The 24,639-nt window shown below is 56.4% G+C and overlaps 2 protein-coding genes across 3 annotated transcripts in view; both read left to right on the forward strand.

Moving 5' to 3' along the window:
* The first annotated feature begins 154 nt into the window (after positions 1-154).
* Positions 155-8,421, forward strand: DHX58 (DExH-box helicase 58). Its single transcript, XM_019435365.2, has 13 exons — positions 155-340; positions 470-638; positions 845-1,046; positions 1,430-1,620; positions 2,374-2,490; positions 3,095-3,221; positions 3,378-3,569; positions 4,233-4,486; positions 5,006-5,155; positions 5,243-5,404; positions 6,150-6,340; positions 7,414-7,510; positions 7,803-8,421. The coding sequence occupies exons 1-13, from the start codon at positions 321-323 to the stop codon at positions 7,986-7,988; spliced, it is 2,058 nt and encodes a 685-aa protein (XP_019290910.2). The 5' UTR covers positions 155-320; the 3' UTR covers positions 7,989-8,421.
* A 1,845-nt stretch (positions 8,422-10,266) lies between these two features.
* Positions 10,267-24,639, forward strand: part of LOC109258523 (uncharacterized protein C17orf113) — a 50,739-nt gene continuing 36,366 nt past the window's right edge. The window contains exon 1 of one of the 2 annotated variants that reach the window (XM_053892416.1): positions 10,267-10,350. The gene's annotated coding sequence lies outside the window, so the exon portion shown is untranslated. The other variant, XM_053892418.1, reaches the window with a different exon arrangement.

The following is a 24,639-nucleotide window of genomic DNA, read 5'->3' on the forward strand; positions in this document are numbered from 1 at the left end:
GGACATGGTTACAGCTGATTCAGAAGGGTGGGGGGTGGGGTGGAGACCACTCTTGGAGGAGGGGCCGGCAGGACCCCGGAGGAATGAAAGGGTGCTTTCCTGCAGGTTTTTCAGGCAACGGGGATTTCTAAGGCAGATCTCTGACAGAGCTGGCTCCTCCCCTGAGTTTCAGTTTCTGTTTCCTATCTCAGCACAACCCCGGGCCGGCGACCAACACCAGGCATTGGGGCTAACCACCCTCTGTGCCTCGGCAGGTGGTGCAGATAAGAACTGGCAGGGCAGGGGTAAAGTGTAGTCTGTGTTACTCGCCTCCCCTTCAGATGATCAGATCAGATTCCAGGTAGGTCCCTTCGGTGCCCTGCTCCACCTCCCTCGAGTGGGATGGGGACGGCTCTGCACCAGAGTGGGCTGGCCAGGAGCGGGGAGGGAGCCAGGATGGCCAGTCATCTGAGCCTCCTTCCATTCCCAGAAGGGAGCTGCGACCCTACCAGTGGGAGGTGATCATGCCTGCCCTGGAGGGCAGGAATATCATCATATGGCTGCCCACGGGGGCTGGGAAGACCCGGGCAGCTGCTTATGTGGCCAAGAGGCATCTAGAGACTGTGGACGGAGCCAAGGTGGTCGTACTGGTCAACAGGGTGAGTAGCCCGCTCTCCCCTCGTTGGGGTCTCAGCTCCTCAGGTGCCTCACAAAGCCCGCCAGATCTCCAGGGCTGCTGTGGCCACCTCTAAGCTCACATGGCTTTTCTCCCCTTCCCGTCCCCAGCCAGTTCCTGGGGGTCACGTTGCCTCCTCCCCATCGCCCCAATCCAGCTTCCTCTCCCTGACTCCTTCCCCACCCCCAGGTGCACCTGGTGACCCAGCATTGCGAGGAGTTCAGCCGCATGCTGGACAAACGCTGGGCCATTATAACCCTGAGTGGGGACATGGGGCCACGAGCTGGCTTTGGCCACCTGGCCCGGAGCCATGACCTGCTCATCTGCACAGCCGAGCTGCTACAGATGGCACTGACCAGCCCCGAGGAGGAGGAGCACGTGGAGCTGAACGGTGAGGGCTGAGCCAGGGGGAAGAGTACACACCTGAGGCACCTCGACCTGCCAACCCCAGGGCATCTCTCCTAGTACGGCTGTTGGGATGTTTTGTGGGAGTGAGGGGATCCCCATTCGCCAAACCCCAGCATACACCCTAGTAGAAGCAGATCTGGCTAGAATGCAGGATCTGGGGCAAGCCTCAGCCCCACTGCTGAGCCTCAGTTTACTAATCTGCAAAATGGAGGTAAATCATCCCTGCCTCGGCCGGTCTCTGGAGCCTGGCTGCGGGTTGTGAAGAGAGGAAGGAGTTAGATGAACTGTGGGGACTACATGGAGAAAAGCTGATGGGGACGGAAAAGCTTTGCAAAGGTCACAGCCTTCCCCTGTGTTCGCCCCCAGCCTTCTCCCTGCTTGTGGTGGATGAGTGTCACCACACGCACAAAGACACCGTCTACAACATCATCCTGAGCCGGTATCTACAGCACAAACTCCAGAGGACACGGCCCCTGCCCCAGGTGCTGGGTCTCACAGCCTCCCCAGGCACTGGTGGGGCGTCCACACTTGATGGGGCGATTGACCACATCCTGCAGGTCAGCTTGGCTCCTATGACCCTCCCGCCACCAGAGTCCTCCCTGCCCTGCCCCGCCCCATGCCCACCAGCCCTACCCAGGCTCTCCTGGGTGACCGTCTGGGCCCCTTTGTCACTGAAGCTGCAGCCTCCAGTGGCTTCTTCCTGCACTTAGAATAGACTCCCATCTGTCTACTGTGGCTTACACAGTTCCATCCGACCCAGCCCTGCCTACCTCCCCAGCCTCATTTCCCCGCACACTCCCCTCACCCCTACCCCACAGGCCTTCTCCAGGTCTCTGGAGCATGTCCTGCTTGTCCCCCTTCTCAGGACCTTTGTGGTCACCGTTCCTTTTGCCCTGAATGCCCTTCCCCCTGCACTTGGCCTGTCTGGCTCCTTCTTGCCTTTCAGGGAACAGCTTAGTTGTCACCTCTTCAGAGTTCTTCCCTGACCTCCCCCACTGCACGCTATCACATCATCGAGTTTCATTCTCCTCAGAGCTCATTAACACGGCCTGAAGCCCTCTCATTCTGTTATTCTTTCCTGCTTTGTCGATCCGTCTCCCCGACACCAAAATAAGACCTTCTGGATCCCCACTGCCTCCAAAAGCACTGGGCCCAGAGAGGACGAGCAATAAATATTTTGTTGAGTAAATGAATCCCCACTTCCAATGGCCCTGCTCAGTGGTAGCTGGGACCTGTCCTGTCCCAAAGTTCTGCCCGTTGTCCTCATAGGACTCTACCCCAGTCCGGTGAACCCTCATCTCTTGCCCCAGCTCTGTGCCAACCTGGACACGTGGCGCATCATGTCACCCCAGAACTACCGCCCCCAGCTGCAGGAGCACAGTCCTCAGCCCTGCAAACAGTACAACCTCTGCCACAGGCGCAGCCAGGTGAGTGGAAGGAGGGATACAGGAGTGGGGGGGGGGGTGCTGACATGAAGTTAGGGCACCTGGGGTTGAGCCCTGATTCCACCTCCCCTAGCTCTGTGACTTCCCGTTACTTGCGTTTATATCCGAGCCTCTGTTTCTCCCTTCTGTGAAATGGGGAAGTCGCAGCCCATGCCCACAGCCTGCTGTTTGGTTTGACTCCGACGCCTCTCTGGGCACCTGTCAAAACCCTCCAGCACCCTGTCCGGTGCTTTGCAAACTTTAAACCTGGAGCACTTTGTGCTGAGGCTCTCCCACGGTGCAGACACTGTCTGGCGTCTGCTATGACAGGGCTGCACAAGGGCTTAGAGATTGCTGTTCTCAGGCCAGAGGTCAAGGGCACGTAGCGGGTGGAGGCAGAACAGGAACCAGGGGCAGCAACCTGACCCCTGCCTCCAGTCGGGACTCATTCACATCCCGGCAGGCCTCCCTCCGGAGCTCCTTCTCAAACACCACGGGTCAGGGGCAGCAGGAGCGGTGAGGCTTCACGTGGAGATCGGCGCTCCCGTTGGGTGCTCATTGCTCCCCCATGTGTATGGGAATCCCTTCACTCCCTCTTCTCATCCAGGACCCATTTGGGGACATGCTGAAGAAGCTCATGGAGCGAATCCACAACCGCCTGGATATGCCGGCGTTGAGGCGGGACTTCGGGACGCAGACTTACGAGCAGCAGGTGGTGGAGCTGAGCCAGGATGGTGAGAGGGGCTGTGGACGCGGAAGGCAAGGAGGCGGGGACCTGCCTGGGCGGAGCCTTTGGGGCGGGGCTTAGCCTCTCGGGGGGCGGAGTCTAGGCCGCTGGAGGCCTGAAGGGGCGTGGCCGCTCAAACCCTGAGCCCTCTGCCCACCTGCAGCGGCCGAGGCCGGGCTCCAGCAGCGCCGGGTGTACGCGCTTCACCTGCGGCGCTACAACGATGCGCTGCTCATCCACGACACGGTCCGTGCTGTGGACGCACTGGCCTCGCTGCGGGAGTTCTACGACAGGGAGCGCGCCACTAAGACCCAGGTCCTGCATGCCGAGCGCTGGCTGCTGGCACAGTTCAATGGTGAGGCTCGTGGGAACTGTACTGGTCGGGGCACAGGAGTCAACACAGGTTGGGAGGGTGCCAGTGAGGGTACTGGGGCCCTATTTTTCTAACCGAAAGTCGAGGCCGTGGATAGGGCAAAAGATGTATGCCCACATCTGTGGAAGTTTGCATAGCTATGAAAACGAATTCATGATACTGCCAAAGATTTTTTAAAAGCCATTGAGTTCAGGGACTGTCCCTTGAAAGTCTGGGGTGTGTGGTACCTTTAACCTGAGCAAGCGAGGTGGTCAGAGGGTAAAGTTTAATGCAAGAGACCTCAGCAAGGCTGAGGGGCTGAAGAGGGGGGGGGGGGGCAAGGATCTTTCTGAAGAGACCTGAGGTTGAGTTAGTTAATCCTGGGTGGCAGAGGTCAACATGGAAAGGTCAAGTGTCATCCTGATAGCTGGGTTAAAGAGGGGTGCTGGGTGAGGTATGTCTGCAAAGGATTCTATACTGTAGGTCCCTGTGGAAGCCTGGCTGGCTGGGTGGGTCCTTTTGGTGCCGTTCAGGGGGAATTAGGAGCCGAGATCCTCAGGCTCCCTCTCCACCTGCAGCCCTATCCCTGTGAACCACGCCCTCTCCCATTGCCCTGCCCACTTCCAGGCCTGAGTTCTGTGCCTCTGTTTTGGGCTTTTCTGGCAGACTACAAGAATGAGCTGGCCGACCTGGCGACACGTAGCCCGGAGAACCCCAAACTGGAGATGCTAGAACAGATCCTGCAAGAGCAGTTCGGAAGCTCCGACAGCTGCCGGGGCATCCTCTTCACCCAGACCCGCCAGAGCGCTCACTCTCTCCTGCTCTGGCTTCAGCAGCAGCCGGGCCTACAGATACTGGACATCAGGGCTGACCTGCTGATTGGGGCTGGGAACAGCAGCCAGAACACCCATATGACCCAGGTGTGGGCTTTGGGGAAAGGAGCCGGGGCTGAAGGAGTTCCTAGGGGAGAAAGGGTGGGGACGGAGTCTTCACAGAGATATGGGGGACTGATTCTCCCCAGGCAGAGGGCAGAGAACTGGGGGAGAGAGGTGGACACTGAGATCCCCAGTACTGAAGGTTTCCCCCATCTGGGAGTCCCTGGGGGCAGAGAGGCAGAAGCTTGCGGATCTGTAGGGAAAGAGGTAAGGGATGTTTTCAGGACAGAGGATCAGAGCTCTGGGGTCCCTTGCTAGAGAAGAATAAGTCCTGAGAGCTCTAGAGTAAAGGGGTGGGGATCCTTAGGAGTCCTTAGGGGAAACAGGGGTTAGGTGGTCACCTGGGAAGATGGGCAAGGCACTGGGGGTAGCAGTGGAGTCTCAGGCTCCCTAGGGAAAGGGGCCAGGATTGTGATTAAACCGGAACCAGGTGAGGCTGGGCTGGCAGGAGGGCGGGCCTGAACCCACCTGGCCTACCATGCTCTTTCTCTTCCTCCACCCCAGAGAGACCAGCAAGAAGTGATCCGGAAGTTCCGGGCTGGCATCCTGAACCTCCTGGTGGCTACAAGCGTGGCGGAAGAGGGGCTAGACATCCCCCAGTGCAATGTGGTGGTGCGCTATGGGCTCCTGACCAACGAGATCTCCATGGTCCAGGTGTGTGAACCCCGTGATGCCAACAGCCCTCAGAGATCCTTGTGGGACCCCAGGCCCGCTCAGGCTCCTCCCTATCTCCTTCCTCAGGCAAGGGGCCGTGCCCGGGCTGGTCAGAGTGTGTACTCGTTTGTGGCGACCCAAGGCAGTCGGGAGCTGCGGCGGGAGCTGACCAACGAGGCGCTGGAGACTTTGATGGAGCGGGCCGTGGCTGCCGTGCAGAAGATGGATGAGGCCGAGTACCAGGCCAAGGTCTGTGGGCAGCCTGCATGCCCTGCGGACAGAGGGGGGCTGAGGATGCTCTTCCTGGAAGGTCTCCGCACACACACACACACACACACACACCCCTGCTCCCTCTTCCTCTGGGGGCTAACTTGGCCCACCTGGGAAGGCTTAAATGGACGTGAAGTGTAAAGGCCAAGGGTGGGGCTGCCAGGGAAGGCAATGGTTCTTCTCCAAACGCCTTGAGAACAGGCCTTGTCTGAGCTTTTAATTCCTCATCACCAAATACTTTGTGCATCTGTGAGAGCTGTCTTACAACTCTTCTGGCACCAGGCGGGGGGAGGGAGGGACAAAGACACATGTACAAAATAAGCCCAGAACCAGGACTTCAATCTGTTCCCCTGAGGCAGGGTCACCATCGTCCAGCCTTGCCCGGGATGGCCCCCGTTTACACCTGTTATCCAGCGTAATTATTAGTGATGCCCCGTGTTCAATGCAAAGAAGCAGCTTTGCACAAAATCCTCCAAAGAGGAGGCAGAGACTCAGTGACAACACTCTCTCTGCTCCCACCATGCCCCCACCATGCCCCCACCATGCCCCGTTCCATACTCTTTTCCTCCACAGAGCTGCTTCTAAAAGCCCCAGGGAAGGTTGAGGAAAGTTTCTTCTGGGTACTAACGATCTGAGGCCTCCAGGAGCCCTTTGTTCCCTGAGCACATTCCGGGGGGCAGGCCTCTAGGGGCCCCACCTATGTCGTGTCCCCTTCTGACTCCAGATCCGGGATCTGCAGCGGGCAGCCCTGGTCAAGCGGGCCGCCCAGGCAGCCCAGCGGGAGAATCAGCGGCAGCAGTTCCTGGCCGAGCAGGTGCAGCTTCTCTGCATCAACTGCATGGTGGCCGTGGGCCACGGGAGTGACCTGCGGAAGGTGGAGGGCGCCCATCACGTCAACGTGAACCCCAACTTCTCGTGAGACCAGCAGGAGGGGCCGGTGGGATGGGAGGGAGGGCACAGGCGGGATGGGGGACCGGGAACCCCTCCCATCCAGACAGAGCTCTGAGGGTTTGCGAGCTTAAACAGTGTTTTGACAAGTACCGAATCTGCGGACAGGTTTTATCGCCACCCCGTTTTGCAGGTGAGGTGACAGAGGCTCAGAGAGGCTAAATGACTTGTCCAGGCTCCCACAGCCACTATGTGGTTGAGCAAGAGCTGGAATTGAGGACACCAAATGCTGAGGGGCCACAAACTCCTCCCCCCGAACCCCCGCCGTCCTACCTACTCTGAAGGCAGAAGGGCTGGTTGTCCCTGAGCCATTCTGCCATCCTCCATCCCCTAGAGGGGAACCTTCCGCCCCCCTCCATTCGTCCATCCATTCATTAAGGATTGATTAGGGACCCGCTGTGTGCCAGGCCACTGTGCCAAAGATCTCCATGCAGGCTCTCTCATTTAAGGAGGTAGCACTTCAACCAGGACTTGCAGGCTGGATTGGGCTGGAAGGGGGGATGCGTACAGGCAGGGATGATGTGATGGGACTGATTCTGGTTGGTTTGAGTGGGAAAGGCCATGAAGGATGAGACTGAAGAAGACAGACTAGCCTGTGGAGAGCATTAAAGGTCAGGCCTGAAAGTCTAGCCTTTGTCTGGGAGGCAGTGAGGAGTCTTGGGTGAATTTTGAGCAAGGGAATGTCAAGGTCAGATTTACATTTTTAGAAGATCACCCTGGCAGTTGGCGGAAGGATGGCGTGGGTTGGGAGTGCGGATGGAATGGGATGGAAGGATGGGGCAGGGAGATCTGTTGGGGGGGTAGTTGGAATCATCCCGGTGGGTAGTCCTGAGGCCTGAACTTGGTTGGAGGGCATGCAACGAGGCAGCACAGACAGGGCTTATTGAAGGTTGGGTCTTCTGGCCCTGGGAAGTCTCTTTGTCTCTTGGCAGTCAGAAAAGCCCAAGGTCCAGGTGGAGGCCCAGCAAGCAGGAGGGCACAAGATCGGGGGCTAAGTGGGGGGCGTCCTGAGCACTGTGGTCCCTCCCATTCCCCTCCAGGATCTACTACACTGTCTCCCGGGGGCCTGTGGTCATCGACAGAACCTTCAAGGACTGGAAGCCTGGGGGTGCCATTCACTGCAGGAACTGTGGGGAGGTAAGTATTGGGGCCATGGCCCTGAACTCCAGTCTTCAGAAGTCCCCAGTCTGAGAGAGGAGGCCCAGCCTCTGCCATCAGGACATCCTCACGGGGATGGGGGAAGCAGCTCTGCCCCAGGAGTCCCTCATCTGAGGAGAGAGGTCTAACAGTGTGACTGGGGAGACGGCTCTGAGGTGGGAGACCCAGGCCCTGCATTCATGGATGCATGATTCTCTCCTCCCCCAACTTGAGGAGAAAAGCCCAGTCTGAGGACGGTGGCCCAAACCAGCCATCTCTGTCCCACCCTCAGGCCTGGGGTCTGCAGATGATCTACAAGTCAGTGAAGCTGCCAGCGCTCAAAGTTCGAAGCATGCTTCTAGAGACACCCCGAGGGAGAGTCCAGGCCAAGAAGTGGTCCCGCGTGCCCTTCCTCGTGCCTGACTTTGACTACCTGCAACACTGTACCCAGAACCTGTCTGACTTCTCCCTGGATTGAGCCTCCTGTCCCTGCAGTGCCTGGCTCAGGCTGCAGGGGGCGGGAGAATCCGTGGCAGCTGCCGTCTTCCACGGGGCGAAGCCCGGGCCCAGGCCCCTCTTGTCTGAGTCACCAGCTCGGGGTGTTTTGCTGACCAGCCACAGACGAACCCGGGCACCCAGGCTGGCTGAGACTCCCAGGCCAAGGAAGCAACTGGAGAGCCACAGCTCAGCCTCAGTCTCCCTGCACACTCACAGATACTCCAGTGCACTAGATGGACGTGAGGGTTGGGGGGCATTGGGAGGGAAACTGAGGCAGGAGGCTAGCCCCACTAAACTAGCAATCACCACAACTTCCCTTGACCCCCTGACATTCCTTCCCTGCCAAGGCCACTTCTATTTTTGGAGGCTCCTCATAAATTGAAAATAAAGAAGTAGAAAATTGGTGTAGAAAAGTTATGGTATTTTAAAAATAGATTTGTTGAGGTATAAATGACATAAAATAAACTCCGTAATTACAGTGTATAATTTGATAAATTTTTATTAAAAAATTTTTTGTAATGTTTATTTATTTTTGAGAGAGACAGAGACAGAATGCGAGTGAGTTAGGGGCTGAGAGAGAGGGAGACACAGAATACGAAGCAGGCTCCAGGCTCTGAGCTGTCAGCACAGAACCCGACACGGGGCTCGCACTCATGAGCTGTGAGATCATGACCTGAGCTGAAGTCGGATACTTAACCGACTGAGCCACCCAGGTACCCCTAATTTGATAAATCTTAATCTGTCTTCCACAATCAAGACAGCAAACATAGCCATCACCCTCAAAAGTTTCCTTGTTCCCATGTATTCCCTCCCTCCTCCCCCCTCCCCTTCCCCCTGCACCGATCTGATATTTTTAAGGTTAAAAGTTGGTGGTGGTGGTGGTGGTGTTTTAACCACCCCTCTTTATGGCTCTCAGGTAACCTTATTTGGAGAGAGCACCCCAAGCCTCCATTTGAGAGCCATCCAGAATGGTCCCCCTGCCCCCTCCAACTCCTGAGAGTCTCCAACCCCAGCATCACCCCTCCATCTTCTCCTAAGCCCCGGGGTCACCTCCCTGGGCTGGGGAGAGGCTGAGAATCCAGGATTGGAGGGGTGGTGCTCAGGTAGGCACTGGAGCGGGGGAACTCGTAAAGGCCTACATTTTCTGTTCTCATTTTAACACGAAAGAAAAAGAAAGGCAAGATCTAGGTTGATTCTTCAGGGAAAGGGCTATTTCTGTAGTAAGAGGCCCAGCAGGCAGGAGTCACCTTCAAGAGGAAGGGAGGGGGCTAGAGCAGAGATTTGAAAGCAGGATGGCAGTCCTTCCTGCCGTCTAATCTCCTTCCTTCCTGCTACATCCTGGGTCCTGCCTAAGGGTAGATGGAAATAAGGCACTTTCTTTTCCCCAGCACCTCCTTTTGGATCTGTCTCTTGTCTGATTGAGGCTGAAAGTCCAGTTCCAGTCTTTTTTGGCCTCCATTGCCCCAGAGGGAACCCCTTTCCCCGGGGCCTCTCTTCCTCCTCATCTTCTCCAGGAGGCATCCCTCAGCATTGGTTCCAGGAGTCACCCTTCTCCCTGCTGTCACATCTCCACCTCCTGGGGCCCGTCCTCTGCCTATCCGGTCCCCACTTCGCCTTCAGTTGTTATCTTCCCCTGCCAGCAACGTGCCTTTTTCAGGTCAATAAAATTAGCGACTGGGGGCAGAGGGGGGGGTGGCAGGGGCCCAGGGGTGCTAAGCTCAATGGCCTTGAATGCGGCTGGACGCACGGAGTCTGGACGCCTGTCATTCCAGGGCTAAACAGTGACAGCTGAGGGGCCTGAGCTGGTGTTGGGGGCAGGGGATGGTGTTGCAAGGAGTGATGGATTGAGGATAAAGATGACCTGGGCACCTAATGGTCCCCTCAGTGGCCTGAACCCCTACACGGCTGACCCCTGGATGGGGGACCCTGACTTCAGAGGAGGTGTCCTCTCACCCACCTTGCCAGGCTGGGAGAGCTTTCTTGAGCTAGGATGAAAGGGGGAACTCAGGCAAGGAGGGGTTCCTAGGCTTTCTTCTTCTGGTGAAGGGTCTTCACGTGGTCACTCCCTCCAGGCCATGTGGGCTAGGCTGCCCGAAGCGGGGGGATCCTACCTTCTCAGCCTTCGATAAGCCCAGCTCCAGACCCTCCCTAGTGGCCCAGAAGCTCTCCTCGCTTTCGGTCCCCCTGAATAAACCCGCCCACCGTACCCGACCGCGGCTCCCTCTCCCCGGCCCCGCCCCCCGAGCCGGGCCCCGCCCCCTCCCCCGGCCAGCCAGGAGCCGGGGCGCTCCCGAGCGCAGCGAGAGCAGGTGGCCGCGGCGGGCTCCGTCTCTGCCCTGCAGGTAAGTCAGCGACGCGGGCTGGTCCACGCTGAGGACCTCGAGGGCAGCGCGGGAGAACAAGGTAGCCCCCTCCACCTGTCCTGTGCCCTCGTCTCAAAACTGGGGGGCCCCACGAGACGGTGAGGACAACCTTTTTGGTTCTGCGCGCCCCGACGCTCGGCATCTAGCTAGTGGGACTAAAAACTCTGGCGAAGTTTAGAGGCTCCTGGCTGGCTATCCCTGATGCCGGCGTGGGCTCTGAGGGATGAGAAGAGACAGCATTAGGCACGCAGCTTTCTGAAGGAGAGCGGGTTGGGGATGGTGACTGCAGGGCTCCGGGTGAGGACCCTTTCGCTGACTCCGGGTGCCCCGTGCCTCATCCAAGTGTAGCATCCTATTCCCACCCTTCGGGAGGGATAGGGTGAAGCAAACAGCTTCTGTTCTGTGGGTAAATGAGATAAGAGCACATAGCTGAGCTGGGACCTGGGTTTTCCCGTAAACCCAGGGCGCGTCCGCATCATTTGTTACACCTGGGTACAGATACACGTGGGTAACAGGGCTGAGGGAGCAGGGGATCATCCAGAAGGTCTGGGGAACCCAGAGAGCCGGGGGACTGAGTAGATCTTTTCTGTGTTCATGTCCCAGAGCCAGTCGGAGAAGATGATCACAGAAGGGAGCCTTACTGCAGACGCGGGGTGCATTTGTACCTTCCGCGTTGGGATTTGGGTTGTAGGAAAGGGGTCCTGCCTCCTAGTACTCAAGGAAGGCTTCCTGGAAGAGGAGGTCCTGGACTGACAGCTCAGATGTCATGCTCAGAGCTCTGAGCCACAAGGGAAGGTCAGACTCCGGGCCTTGGTGCTGGGCTGGGGTACAGCAGAGGATCCCAGATTGTAGAAAAAAGAGAGGTCAGGATGCTGCCCTCTGGATCCAGCCAGGACCCCAAGACCTTCTAGAGATCATCACAAGCTCACAGACGGAGATCCAACTTAGGTGGGAGGGCTTCTTTTGTATGTCTAGTTTCCCCATTCCATTGTCTCCTCCCACCCCACAAACTGTCATTGTTGGGAAGTTCTTTCTCATAGCTGACCTTCATCCCTTCTGCTTCTGTGCCTGCCTCTTCTGGAAGGCAATGTGCTGTAGTGGAAAGAGTGGGGTCATTTCGGTCAGTTAGACTTGAGTTCTATCACCTGTACCTACTGTGTGACCTTTGGCAAGTTACTTAACCTCTTTGAGTTTGCTTCCCCACCTGTAAAATGGGGATAATAATAGAACCCACCTCATAGGGTGGCTGTAAGGATTAAGTGCGAATACGCATGTAGAGCGCTTTGCATACTGCCTGGCGCCTGGTAAGAGCTCAACAAGTGTAAGTGTCCCCTCCCGTGTAGGACAGCAAAGCCGATCTGCAGGGGGTGGGGGTGGGGGTTGGAAGGTTTTTTTTAAACTTGGCCAGAGAGAGCAGTGCCCTTCACCACCACCACCCCTCCAGCCCCTGCCCCCTGCTGGCTCCTGGATCCGCGTTGGCCTCGTCTGGGCTGCCCAGGGACCCTCTCCTCCTTCTCTTTCAGTCGCCGTGGTTTTTTTTGCGTCCAGAGCGAAGAGAGGGACCCCAATAGGTCAGGGACCAGTGGCAGCAGGAGCCCACTTGGGGCTAAGCCTCAAGGGAACAGACTGGCTTAGAGAACCAACTGAAAAAAAAAAATGCCCCATTTGTCATCACCTCCCTGCCCTCCCCACCTCCAGAAATCCACAAGTTGGGATCAAGCCTCACTAAATTTTTCCAGGAAGATAAATAATACAAGTGACTGAGAGTCCTGTTTGGGGATTGTCCAAGCTGCCCTCCAAAGGCAGCTTCAGTCCCTGGCCCGTGCTCTGGAAGCTGCTGGGAAGGCTGGATCTAGTAAGCACCCTTAAACCTGGGCAGGGGAGGGAGTGTCCTTGCCCTCACTGGGTGCTTTCAAGGGCTCCGCTCTCATCCTCCTCTGGCCATTCCTCTCCCTGTGGGGTGAGGAGTCAGGAAAGCCAAGGGGATGAACCTGTGCATTCCCTTCAAGATCACATTCCCCGTACCTGTGACTCTGGAAGTCCCTGCCCAGATGGTCACCCAGCTTGCTCCCAGCCCCTGCAAGCCTCCACCCCAGGCCTGTTCTCAATGTAGGTCGTGTCACTAGCGTGTGCACCCCTCGGCCTGAGGGGCGACTGCAGATGGCTAAGGGGCAGCTGTTTGCAAGGTGTAAGGATGGAGCCAGGATGTGAGGCTCGGTGTCCACACGCACGCATCTGGGTCTCTTGTGGTGCAGAAAGGAGCTCTCCCTCCATAGCGTCATTCTCCTGCAAAAGTCCCGGGAGTCAGAGAAATCTAAGTTGGAACCTGGTCTTCCAGGTTGTTATGGAGTGTACTTGTCAAGATGGGAGGTTAGAACATATTTCAATTCAGTTTGTTGGCTTGCCCCAGGCCCTGCAAATGTTCAGGGTGGGCCCGGCAGCATCCGTGACCGAAACTGGTATTTAGTGAATTTCCTCCCTGCCTCCCTGCTCGCGCTGCCCCCCAGTAAAGCGGCACGCCCTGTGAAACTGGGCAGAGGACACGCCCACCTGGACCAGGAAGGAGTTTCAAGGTGACATGAAGACTGTCAGCTGTCACTAACAAGCAGTCCCCACTTGGGCCTGCTGACCTCATTCTCCACCCCAAAAGTGGGACAGTGTCTTTCAAATGTCCTGTGATGCTTAAGAGGGAATGGATGAGAGGGGCACGGTTGCTTTTCTCCTGAGTGGGGGCAGGGCATGGGCCCCTGCTGGGCCCCAGGAGGTCAGCGGCGCTGCAGCGGGATGGGGGATGGATGTGACAGTGGGGGCCAGGGGGAGGTCAGAGCTGGACCCCACCATCCTTCCCGCTGCCCTGCTCAGAGGGAGACGCGCCCGAAGCCAAGAAGGAGCCGTGGGTCTGTAACGAGGGTCCTCCTGTAAGTTTAGGTCTTGGGCTTTGGATGGAGAAGAGCGTGGAGGCCAGCTGGCCAGGCAGTGGGAGTCATCCCCGGCGGGAACGAATGGCACACCGGTCTCGACTACAGCTGAGTGCCCCGTGGCACCTGAACACACCGTCTGTTCGCGGGAGAGAGACACGCGGCCTTTGTGTGGCCGTCTCTGACGCTCATCCGTTGTGATCGGGCTGTTTGAGGGTCAGACCTGCCGCTTTGGCCTCATTGGCACTGGTCGAAGGCTCACACTCAGATGCCCTCGCTCGGCCAGGCACACGTGCCCGTTTGCACCGGCTCACGGTTGCACGCTCAACACGGCTCCGAGTGCAATCTCGGGGTTGGGTCCCCACAGACCCGCCCTGACGTGTGCGCCTGGGCCACCCGCGTGCCTTCGCCACAGCCACGGTGTCACCCTCCCCTATCGGTCGGTGACTTTTCATTCACCTTGGGTGACCTGCCAGCTCCAGTGGCCAAGGGTTGGCTTACTTGAGGGTGGCTGGGGGCCAGATGCCTGCAGCGCTTCAGTGCCGGGGACAGAAGACGGCAACAGTGCCCTCCTGGGACTCCCCACAGACCCACTGGACCCGACATTTGGCACCTCTGGTCCCCCAAATCTGTCAGGGGGGTCCCCAGGCCCTGAGTCTCAGTCTGTCTGTCTTTGTGTAGCTCTGTGAGCCTCTTTCTGCCTCCCAGCGTGTAAGTGCATCTGTCCCTGTGTCCCCCGCGTGCTCTCTGCTCAGTCCTTCTTTCCCAGCTCCTGTGCCTGTCATTTCCGTCTCTCCTCCCTCCCTGTCTCTGTCCATCTCTTTTTCTGTGTGTCTTTCTCTCTCTTTTTCTCTGTATGAGCACCTCTGTCTCTCTCTTTCTAAGTCTCTTTTTCTCTGCGTGTCTCTGCCCTTTTATCTCTGTCACACACACACACTTCCTCACCCTCAGTCTCTCATTTCTGTGTCTCCAATTGTGAGACGTCTTTCAGGTTCATCTTTCTGTCTTTACAGCTCTCCATCTCTGCCTCTGAGTCGGGTTTGTGCCTCTGAGATCTCTGTCTTCCTCTCACGAGGCGTCCCAGAGGGACAGAACAGCCAAGTGTCTCTGAGTGTGTAGAAGAAGGTGACAAAGCATGGCGGGGGAGTGGGGGTGGGGGTGTGTGTGCTGCTATGGCTTCTGGGTTGCTCCTCTGCCAGGCGAGGAGCGGGGAGAGTAGGATCAGGTTCGGGAGAGGACGGACATCAGCCTACCTCCCCCACGTCTTCCGTCAAGAACTTCAGAACTTGGGGGGCTTTGGCTCCAGACTCCTTCTTCAGCCACCAGGCCCAGGGTCACGGACTGGGAACAGGGCTGGGGCTTCAGAGTGACAAAAAAGGAGAACCCCTTGTCTGTCCGGTTGATCTGATTGACCCGGAGCCGAAGGAAGGGTGTTGGGGCTTTGGAGTCCCCGCTCCGCAGAGGCGCTGACCAGAGTGGGGCTGGACTTGATGCTTTTCTTTCCCTCAAAGTAGCCAAGCCCCACGCACCCACCCAGGCCCCCCGCTTCCTGCTCCAAACCACCGGCTACTCCCCACCCTGTTCCAGAGGTTTCCGCTGACTGCCCCAGGGCGAGGGGCCTGCCCAAACAGCCTCCCTGCTCTCTCCTCGGGCATCCCCACCTCAGTGGGCCTCTCCTCGCCACTGCCCTGGCCTCTCGCACAGGAGCGGCTGTGTTGGCTGTTTGTTTATTTGACTAAGGTTTCCTTGGGTGGAGTGAGGGCTGAATCCACAGATACTTCTCCCCAGTTCAGATGCCCAGGCAAGAGGCCAGACTGCCCTCCCCCAGGTCCCACTCGCCTCTTCTCTATCCTCAGGCCCCAGACTTTTCTATCCCCCTGGTCTCGGTCTGTGATTCCTCCATCCGAGGCTGGCTACCCACCTCTCACTGGACGGGGAAGTTGGGGAGGTGTGAGCCACACCCCTCACCACCCCTATCCCTCACTGAGGGGAGGGTATTGGGAACTGGATCCCTTGGGTTCTCCGGGGGATTCCCAAAGAGGAGCACATGGGGTATGGTCTTCAGAGGGTGGGAGAAGGTCTGCCCCCCCCCCCCCCCCCCGCCTATCCGCTCTCACAGCTGAGGCTTGAGCCAGAGCTAGCGTGAGTCTTCAGCAGAGAAATGATGCTCTAATGGGCTCAGGGCCTCCCAAGACCTGTCCCAGAATGACCTCCCTGGGATGCTGAGGTCCATTCCTGGATTGTGGTACCGACCCATACATAGAACTGCATCATCCTGCCCTCTGAGTGCCTGGAGAGGTAACGAAATCCCCACTGAGGTGGAGTCTGGACTCGAACCCAGGACTCCTCACTCCCCAGCCTACACCAGAGCTGCCCGTTGGGCAAAAAGAACCCACTTCTCCCTGCATTTGAGCCTCCCCCACATCTCCTCTGTCTTCACTGGCCTGCAATGGAGACTCCTGGTCTCCACCCGTGTCTCCTCTCCGGTTGGGAGGGGATTATAAGGGCAGGTAGCATTCTTGTGACCTCGTTCTGAGATCGGCTGCCCTAGTTAGCAGCTTCCTGAGGGGAGAGGGACAGGAGAAGCTTTTAGACATGGTTTCAACCATCTGGGTGCTAATTGGGAACGCGACTGTTCCTAGGTTGAGGCTGGGACAGCTATTCCGGGGCTTCAGGATGAGGGGTGGAGGTGGAAAGGCCAGAGGGGACATCAGGAAGTTTCCCCAAATAGCCCGGCCCACAGCCAAAAGTGGGAGCGGGGTTAGGGAGGGGGGCAGCTGGCCAGCTGGCACAGGGACCTGGGCCTTGGGAAGCTGAACAAGGAGCATGAATGAAGCAGGTCTGGTATTGTTTTCTTCTCTCTCCTGCTAACAGGCTCCTCTGGAATTTGGTGTCAGGAGTAAGAGGGCCAGGTGGGGGGGTGGGGGGGGAGGGGTTGGGGTGTGGGGATAAAGGTAGAACGGAAGGATATGTCTCTGCCCTGCCCTTTTCCCTTCCAGGGGCCCTTGGAAGCTCCAACCCATTCCCCTGCCCCTCACCCTAGTGATACTGTTTTATCCATTCATTCAACAAATATTTACTGAGCGCCTACTATGTGTTAGACTTGCTAGGCTTGCCCTGGGGATTCCAAGGGGGAATAGGACAGGGCGAAGTTGCCCTGGGAATTCAAGGTGGGGGGATAAGACAGGGCGAAGAGTGAGTGCCAGGAGGCAGGAAGGAAATCTGACTTAAGGAGGGCAGTGAGGGAAGGCATCTCCAGGAGCTGTTATTTCAGCATCAGCCACAAGTAGGGGAGGTAGGAGCTGGGAGGAAAAGAGTGTTCCAGGCAGAAAGAATGGGTTTTGAGAATATGCTCTGCTCTGAAGGAGGACCTTGCTGTGCTCTGGGGAGAGAAAGAGCCCAGTGTGGCTGGAGTTCTCATGAGCGGTGTAGGGAGTGGTAAGAAAACATCGGAGGGGCACAGGATCTTTTGACCTGGACATTTTGACCCCAGGATGTTTTGAATGCAAACATTGTAAACCCAAACATACCAGCACTGAAGACGTTTTTAGCAAGTGGTTTCCAGTTTGAACTCTTCATCCGATTTAATTTCTTGATCAGATTTTTCAATTTTTCCTCTATGGTACAGTTAAACACATTTCCATTTTTTTCCGTTCCATTTTAATTTTACTGGAATTATTTTCATTGGCATCAATGCTGTATAAATTTTGCTGCCGAGATTTGATCCATCAGTCGATGTGGCATCAGTCAAAGGCTCCTGACTTTAGTCTCAGCCATTGTGTGACTGGGTAAACTCATCCGATTTGGGAAGGTTGAAATTTTAAACAAGATTTGTGGTCAAGACTGGATTCTTCTGTCCCTTTTAGCCAATAGTGTTTTTGTATCTGATTCTAGCCATTATCGGTGTTAGCTCTACCGGTAATATTCTTAGGCAGAGACTTGTATTTATGTCTCCATTAATCTGTGGGAGGAAGCCAGTGGAAAGGTAGGTTGGAAGAGGAAAAGGGTTTGGGGGAGGTGGGCGGAGGCCAGATCTTCCAGGCTACGATAGGAATTCTCTAAGGTGAGGGAGAAGCCTTTGGAGATTTGGGGCAGGAGAGGGATGTGATCGGATTTGCCTTTTTGCAAGGCTCCTTCTGGGACGTGGGGAACAAACTGGGAAGGTGAGAGATGGAGAAGTGGAGGCAGGGAGGCCAGTGAGGAGGTTGTCATGCCAGTCCAGGTGGTAAAGAGAAGCAAACAGATTGAAGAAAGATTTAGGGAGATAGAAAGGGTAACCAGAGTAACCTCCATGTCATGCCCCACCCCCTCAGCTCCTGCCTGTCCCTTCCTCTGGGGCCCCAGACACCTTAGAGTCTGGTGACTTGGAATTTGCACAGGGTGGAGACCAAGAATGGGGGTGTTTTCCTTGGGGCTGCCTCCCAGTCTGCCTCCTGGCTGAATGCAGCCCAGGGAGGGTCAGGGATGCCCTGCCGCGGTTGAGATGGGGGGCTGGAAGGGGTGGGGGATGACCCTCAGATCCGCCCAGCCAGAGCACGTGGCTGGAGCGGCCAGGGTGACCGCAGACCTGGCGGCGAAACAGACCAACACACAGAGCGCTTGTCTGGCTGTTGCTCTGAGCTCAGGGTGTGGCCCTGGGCAGGGGTACAAAGGGGCCTCTGTCAGTGCAGGGCACAGAGCCCACCTGGGCCAGGGCAGGCGCCTGAGGAGTGAGGGAGGTGGGCCCAGGGGTGCTGGGAGAGACCAGACTTGAAGTGCCACGGTCCCGAGGCTTGGGTGTCATCTGACACCGTCCCTTTCTCTCCTGAGCTTCAGTCTCCTCGCCTGTAAAATGGGATCTTAATCCCTGCCTTCCAGACCTGGTGCATTGTCAGGACCCACTTTGCTGACGGACGAAAGCATGGCCTTCAGAGAATCATGTATTTTTAAACATTATTTAACAAACACACACAGTGGTTACCATGTGCCTGTTTGCTGAACACTTTATGACCATTGGCTCATTTAATCCCATAATGACCCTCTAGGAGAGGTACTATTTATTCTTATTTTGCAGATGGGGAAACCAAGGCACAGACCGAGGTCACACAGGAAGTGGCAGAGGTGGGATTTAACCCAGGCATTATGGCTACACTATGTTGCTTCCCAAAAGGAAGGGGTGGGCATCATGCCAGGCGCCTGGAGTAGGGTGACCCTGATTCTTCAGCAGGGATAGGGGTATATTCTGGCACACCTTTGCCTTGGGGAGCACAACTGGGCCATGTCTCCCATCTCAGGGCCTGGCCCGTAGGGCAGGGCTGAGGATGAAATAGGAGAGAGAGAAGTCAGACTCCACAAGAGGAATCCGGGATCAGAGACCCAGGAGAAGGAGCGGAGCACGAATCTCTCAGGGCGGGTCACAACTTTCCCACCTGTGGCTCAGTTGTGGGGGCAAGTGCGCCCAGCAGAGGCTGGGGTAGATTTGGTACTCCTTCAGCTAAGACGAGGCATACCCTGTGGGATGCCAGGCTCAGCGCCATGTGGTTGGAGAAGCCAGCCCTACCCCTGAGAGCCCAGGGTCTGGCCGGGCATGAAGCATGGACAGAATGGCACAGGGGCTTGGGCCCAGGGGCCGAGCGAGGGTAGTAGGGAAATAGACCCCACGCCCATAGCGGTGGGGACCTTCAGGCTTCATGATAAGCCTAGGAACATGCCCGGGACTTGCCTGTTTGAGAAAGGAGGCACTTCTCAGGTTGAGGGCAGAGATGGGGCAGTGGGAACCAATGTGGCAGGTGGTCCTGTGTGGGCGTGGCTGGGGTCCGTGGTGGGGGGCGCTCCGTGCCAAGCTCTGACCTGAGACTTACTCTCCTAGACACATCGCTAGACCTGTCTGCTCTTCAGAATTACCTGGGTGCTTGTTAGAAAGGCAGATGCTGGGCCTTAGCCCGGCCCCTAAATCTGAACCCCTAAGGTTGTGGCCCAGCCCGCCATGCCGGACAAGCTCCCCAGGTGATACTCACATGGACAGGCACTTGGGGAAAGTGCAGGGCAAGGGGAATCTCACTTTTGGCTGTACATCAGGATCACCTGGCAGAAATTAAATCAAATCCTGTTGCCTCAGCGCCACCCCAGCCCCATCTGGTCAGAATCCCTGGGGAGGGACCCAGCCATCCGAAGTTTTCAAAGCTGCCCAGGTGATTCCAGTGAGCAGCTACAGTCGCGGACCCTCAGGCTGGCCTGTCCCTCAAGTCAGCCAGGTCTAGGCTGAGCTGTCCCCTCCTGAGAGAGGCTTATTCCTGGCCACTCATCCTCCCTGACCTGTGTGGTTAGCTACTTAGTGGCTGTGACCATTGTCCCTGGCTGGCAAGCTCCATGAGGGCTCCTCAGGACTGTTGTTCAGTGCTGGGTCCCCTGGGCGAGGAATGGAGGGAGGGCCTGGCATATAGTAGGTGTCCGACAAATGTTTCCTTAGTGAGTTCATTGAGCCCCAACTCTGTGCTGGGCACAAAGGGAGGCGTTCTCCTTACATTATCTCTTAACTGTCCCAACAATCGCACGAGGTAGATACCGTTGGGCCCATTTTACAGATCAGAGAGGTGAAGCCACTTGCCCAAAGTCTGACGACTCCAGAGCCTGGTCTCTGTCCCGGGTCCCACGATGCCCCCTCCCCCTCCCCGGCTAAGGTCACTGAGCAGCCCTGCTATAGGCAGCCAGACAGAGGATCTGGAGGGGGGCATGGGGCATGTTGACAAAGTCCATCCCAGGAGCATTCTTGGAACCTCTCAGCTGGTTTTGAAAGGCCTCCTTCATGGCCTGCAACGGCCATGTGGTTCCACCCACCAACCAGCCAGTTTGAGAGGAGGACTCCTTGATGTGGTCGGGACTTCTCCCTGGCCGGCAAGGTGGACCGTGGCCACCCCACCATCTCCCTCAGCCACAGTGGGCTTGGAGGCTCTCCCTCCCTCATGCTCAGGGTGACCCCGGAATCTCAGGGCCATTTTCAGCTTCTCCCTGCCTCCATCCTTCTGGATTTTATACTGAGGAAGGGGAAGGGCCCCAAGGTCTGGTGGGGTGGGCTGGGGTGGGAGGATTCTGTTGAACAAACTAACTAAATAAGAGCATCAGGAAATGAAGGGTGGGTCGGGAAAATCCAAAGATCTTAATTTCTGCAGGGTTGATCCTGGCTGGTAGTCAGGGCCTTTCCCGGCCTGCTCTGAATGCAGCTCTTTAAGTAAGAGGGAAGGTAGCCAAGGTCCCGGTGAGACCCCGGGGCCTTCAGCCTTTCCCTTCCCTCCCATGGGGCAGCATGGGGAAGTCCCCCCAGTAGGCTTACTGCCTTCTTGATTGCTGCTATCGAAGTTAATATTCTGGGGAGGGGGCCACCCTGCTGTGGGCACCCCAGTTCCCAGCTTCCTCTCCTCCAGCTCCAGCCTCTCCTATACAACCCAGGCAGCTTTGCCAAGCTGGGTGAGGAGGTTGAAATAATTTCCGTTGCGTTGGCAACAAACACAAGCTGGATACAGCTTTGGACTGGGAAAGACTGGGGATGGGCTGCCAGCCTTGCGAGGGAAGATGATGGGCAGGAGGGGAGGGGGTCGGTCTGGACACGGGGATGGGCACCCTGGGTGGGAGGGGGCATCGTGGGTGACATTTTGGGGGTTCCCCCCAGGCCCATTTGTCTCCCCTCTCTTCTTGCCCCACTGGTTTCCAGTGCACAGCCGTGAGGAAGTTCTTTCTGCAGCCTTGTCACCGTCCCTCCCGCGGTAACTAACAATGCCATCCTTCACAACGCAATGGCTCTTTCCAGCTTGCAGGGAATTGTCCATATGTTATCTTATTTAATCTTCTCAGCTGTCAGCCTCGGGTTGGGGGAGTTAGTAGTAGTTACTGTTACTGCTGTCCCCATTTCACAGATGAGGATACTGAGGTGTGGAGAAAAGGGGCGTGTCCCCGGTCACAGGACAGTAAGTGGCAAAGTTGTAATAAGTGCTGATCCCAAGTCTCTTGGGCTCCCCTGAGGCCCTGCAAACGACTCCCACAGACAAGGCTCATCCCTTTCCCCTGGCTCCTCCCCCTGCCATCTCTCCACGACTCAGGAGCAGCCCAGGCCTGGAGAGGTCATTCTGTCCATCCCCCTGCCTCTAGCCCAGTGCAGTGGAGCCACCAAGTGGCCAGCATCTGCAGCCATGATCCAAGAGAGGATGATGGTGGCAGTTGGGGGAGTCAAGGGTGTCAGCTGCTGCTTCTTTTTGAGCAAAGACTTTTAAAGTTTAATGTGATAATCTCATCCTGATCACTGCAAACTGCAAACTGAGGCCCTCATGCTCGTCCAAGAATCCATCACCGGCCTCATCCCATGAGCAGGAAGGCTACACTGGGCCCTCCCGCCTCCCCACCCCCACCCTGATGCGTGCCGAGGTGGACTGAGCCTTTCGGCTTGGTTTTAGTGGAAAGAAGGTGGTTCTAGACCACGGTAAGGATAATTTGGGTCTCCCTACCTCAAGACCGGGACAAGTGGACCCCACTTCCTCCCTTTTACATATGCGAAGTTAGTGTTCTAGGAAAGTAAGAAGGGCTGCTGGAGAATCTGGGTGGGAGACCCATCAGAGGGCAGAGAAAACCCCGGCCAGGGACGCCGGAAGTCAACACAGCCCCCCACTCCATTTTACTGGCTGGGAAACCGAGGCCTGTTGCTACTGCCTCTACATCACGCCTGCCCAGAAGTAAACCAATTAACACCGTGTCTGGTTCTGTGTTCCCAGCGCCTGTCTCATTATTTGGGGATTTATGTCTCGGTCACCGTGAAGGACAACCGTCCCAGTTTCCACTGGGGGGAGCCTGGCCAGCCCTGGAGCTCAGCAGGGCTGGAGGTGGTGCCATCCTGCTTGGGGCAGGATGGGGATTTAATTTCAGGGGGATTTGCAACCAGTGGGGAGCCGCCCTGGGCACATGGTGGCTCTGGGCTATTTTAGGAGGCAAAAGGCTGGCCCCGTTGGGGGAGGGATCATGGCGAACTTGTTCAAGCCATTAGTGATTCTGTCCTTTTGGTGGGCATAGAAAGGACCTGTGGTGGAGGAGACAGGCCCACCTGAGGGTAAGGCTTCTCTCACCCTCCTGGAACCCGGGGGCCCAGAATTACTCTGCACACCCCAACCTAGTTGGGGCCATGATCAGAATAGAAGCCTGAGCCCTTTTGCTACGGGCTTTGCTTTAGCTGGAGCTCTGGGTATTATTCACTAGTAGGAATGATTAGCATAGCCATCTCATAATTTACTGGTAGAGATTAAATTTATTGAGCACTCAGGGAAGGCCCCGTGGGGCTGGGAAAAAGCCTTTAAGGCAGGCACAACCAGGCTCCTGTCCTATATAGGCTGCTTCCAAGCTGGTACCATGGGTTACGTAAGTCCCTTCCCCCTCTGAGCCCACTGCCCTGTCTCTCAAGCGGGGACCATAACACCTCATTAATGATACTCATATCATTAATTGGACACATATTACGTCAGGCACTCTGCAGGGATGATCTCACATCACCCTGTGTGTTGTTATGTATTAATGGCCCTGTTTTACAGATAAGGAAACCGAAGCTCAGAGAGGGAAAGTAACTTGCCCAAGCCCACACAGCCAGAGTAAGGAACCCACTCCATTTCTGGTGCTCACAGTGAGGGGCAGTTCTTTCCTCAAGTCTAGCAATAAGTATTGGTTGCCTTTGGTGGGCTAAGCATTGCTCTAGGGCTGGACATTCTTCACAGACAAGACAGAGGGAGAGGAGATAACAGGATGAGACTGGGCTGCCCTGAGAATTGAGTGGCCCAACTAGAGACTAAGCAGCTTTATTTAGACTAAGGGTCATTTTCTGGCCAGGGGAAGGCAATACCCAGGGCCTGAATCCCTCCTTGGACGAGTGGTAAGTGGGCAAGGGAGCACGGCCTGGCCCCTCCAGCCCTCATGAAAATGCTTTCCATGCTTCCTTCCTCCTCACCCCACAGGTGAGGTTACAGGAAAAGTCACCAGCATATTGAGATAAGGCCTTTAGAGCCACCACGACATGGAGCAAAGAGAGCCTAGACCTTGGAGTCAACCAGATGGGTTCCAACTCTACCCCTTTCTAGCTGTGTGACCTTGAGCAGGTGAACTAACCTCTCAGAGCCTCCCTGTCCTTATCTTCAAAGGGAGAAGAGGAACACTCCTCAGGGCTAGGGGAGGGATAAAGGTGTGGGAAGAATACAGAATACAGAAGGGCCTCAACTAATGGCAATGTTTTTGTCTGTGTGTGGGGTTGGAGTTTAGGGGCATGTTATTCCCAGGTGTCTAGGTGAAGCCACGTCTTTGCGGTGGCACTAAGCTGGCACCTGTGTTCCTGCTGAATGATTTCAACAGGCTGGGCAGAAACGGAGCGCCAGTAAGCCTAAGCATAAGGCCTGGTGCTCCCAGTTCAAGAAATCACTCTCTTGGCGATGAGATGGGGTGGCTGAACTTGCCAGCATATCATGTGAAATAGACCTGGGGGGGGGGTAGTTCGTGGACCCTCAGTTCTGTATAGAGCTGACTCGAGAGTGCAGAAAAGTTAAGGACTGGGCAGCATTAGGAGAAAACAGGGTTGAGGATCAGGGGAGTGATTCTCTCTTTTTCCGTCCTAAAAGAGGACATCGAAAGCCTAAATTAGCTTAGAGGGATGTGACTAGGATAATAAAGCCCCTGGAAACAAATGTTTATTAAGTTGCTTAGTTCAGCTCAGTTGGTCACCATGCAAGGTGTTGGGTGGAAGAAAATAAATAAAAGCCTGGAACTACCCGACTTGGTGCAGAGGGGTGGCTGGGGCAGGATTTGGGGAAGACACGTCAATACAGTGTGATAAATACCGTGTTAGGGACCAATACAAGGTGTCCAGGAAGAACATAGGAGGGGCTTCCTGGAGGAGGTGGCCATGTCAGGGGAAGAATAGTTGGAGAAGAGACCCCTTAGGATGAAGCTGCCAGCCATGTTGAGCTGGCTGTGGAAGGTGGTGTGCATTCCTTCGGCACCACCGAGGAGCAGATCTAGGGCCTGTGCATGAGCGTGAGCGTTACAGGGAAACAGCTTCCAGGCCTCCATACTTCCGTCACTGAGAACCCTCCAACAATGGAATAGGCCGTCTTGTGAGGCAGTGAGCTCCCTGCCATTGGCATGTGTGAGCAGAGGCCAGAGGGTAACTCTGGCAAGTTACAAAAGGGACAGGATGACCTCTCAGACCCCTTCCAAATCTGAGCAACTGTGATTCTCCGTGGACAGACACAGGATGTGGACTGGGACGGACAGAGGTGTGACTGGATCAAGTGAGAGGGTGGGTGTGCTGCCGGATGGGCTTTTTTTTTTTATAATAGCCGCTTTATTAAGA

This window comes from Panthera pardus, unplaced genomic scaffold, assembly GCF_024362965.1.
Source record: "Panthera pardus isolate Hobbes unplaced genomic scaffold, ASM2436296v1 HiC_scaffold_3, whole genome shotgun sequence".
NCBI lineage: Eukaryota > Metazoa > Chordata > Mammalia > Carnivora > Felidae > Panthera > Panthera pardus.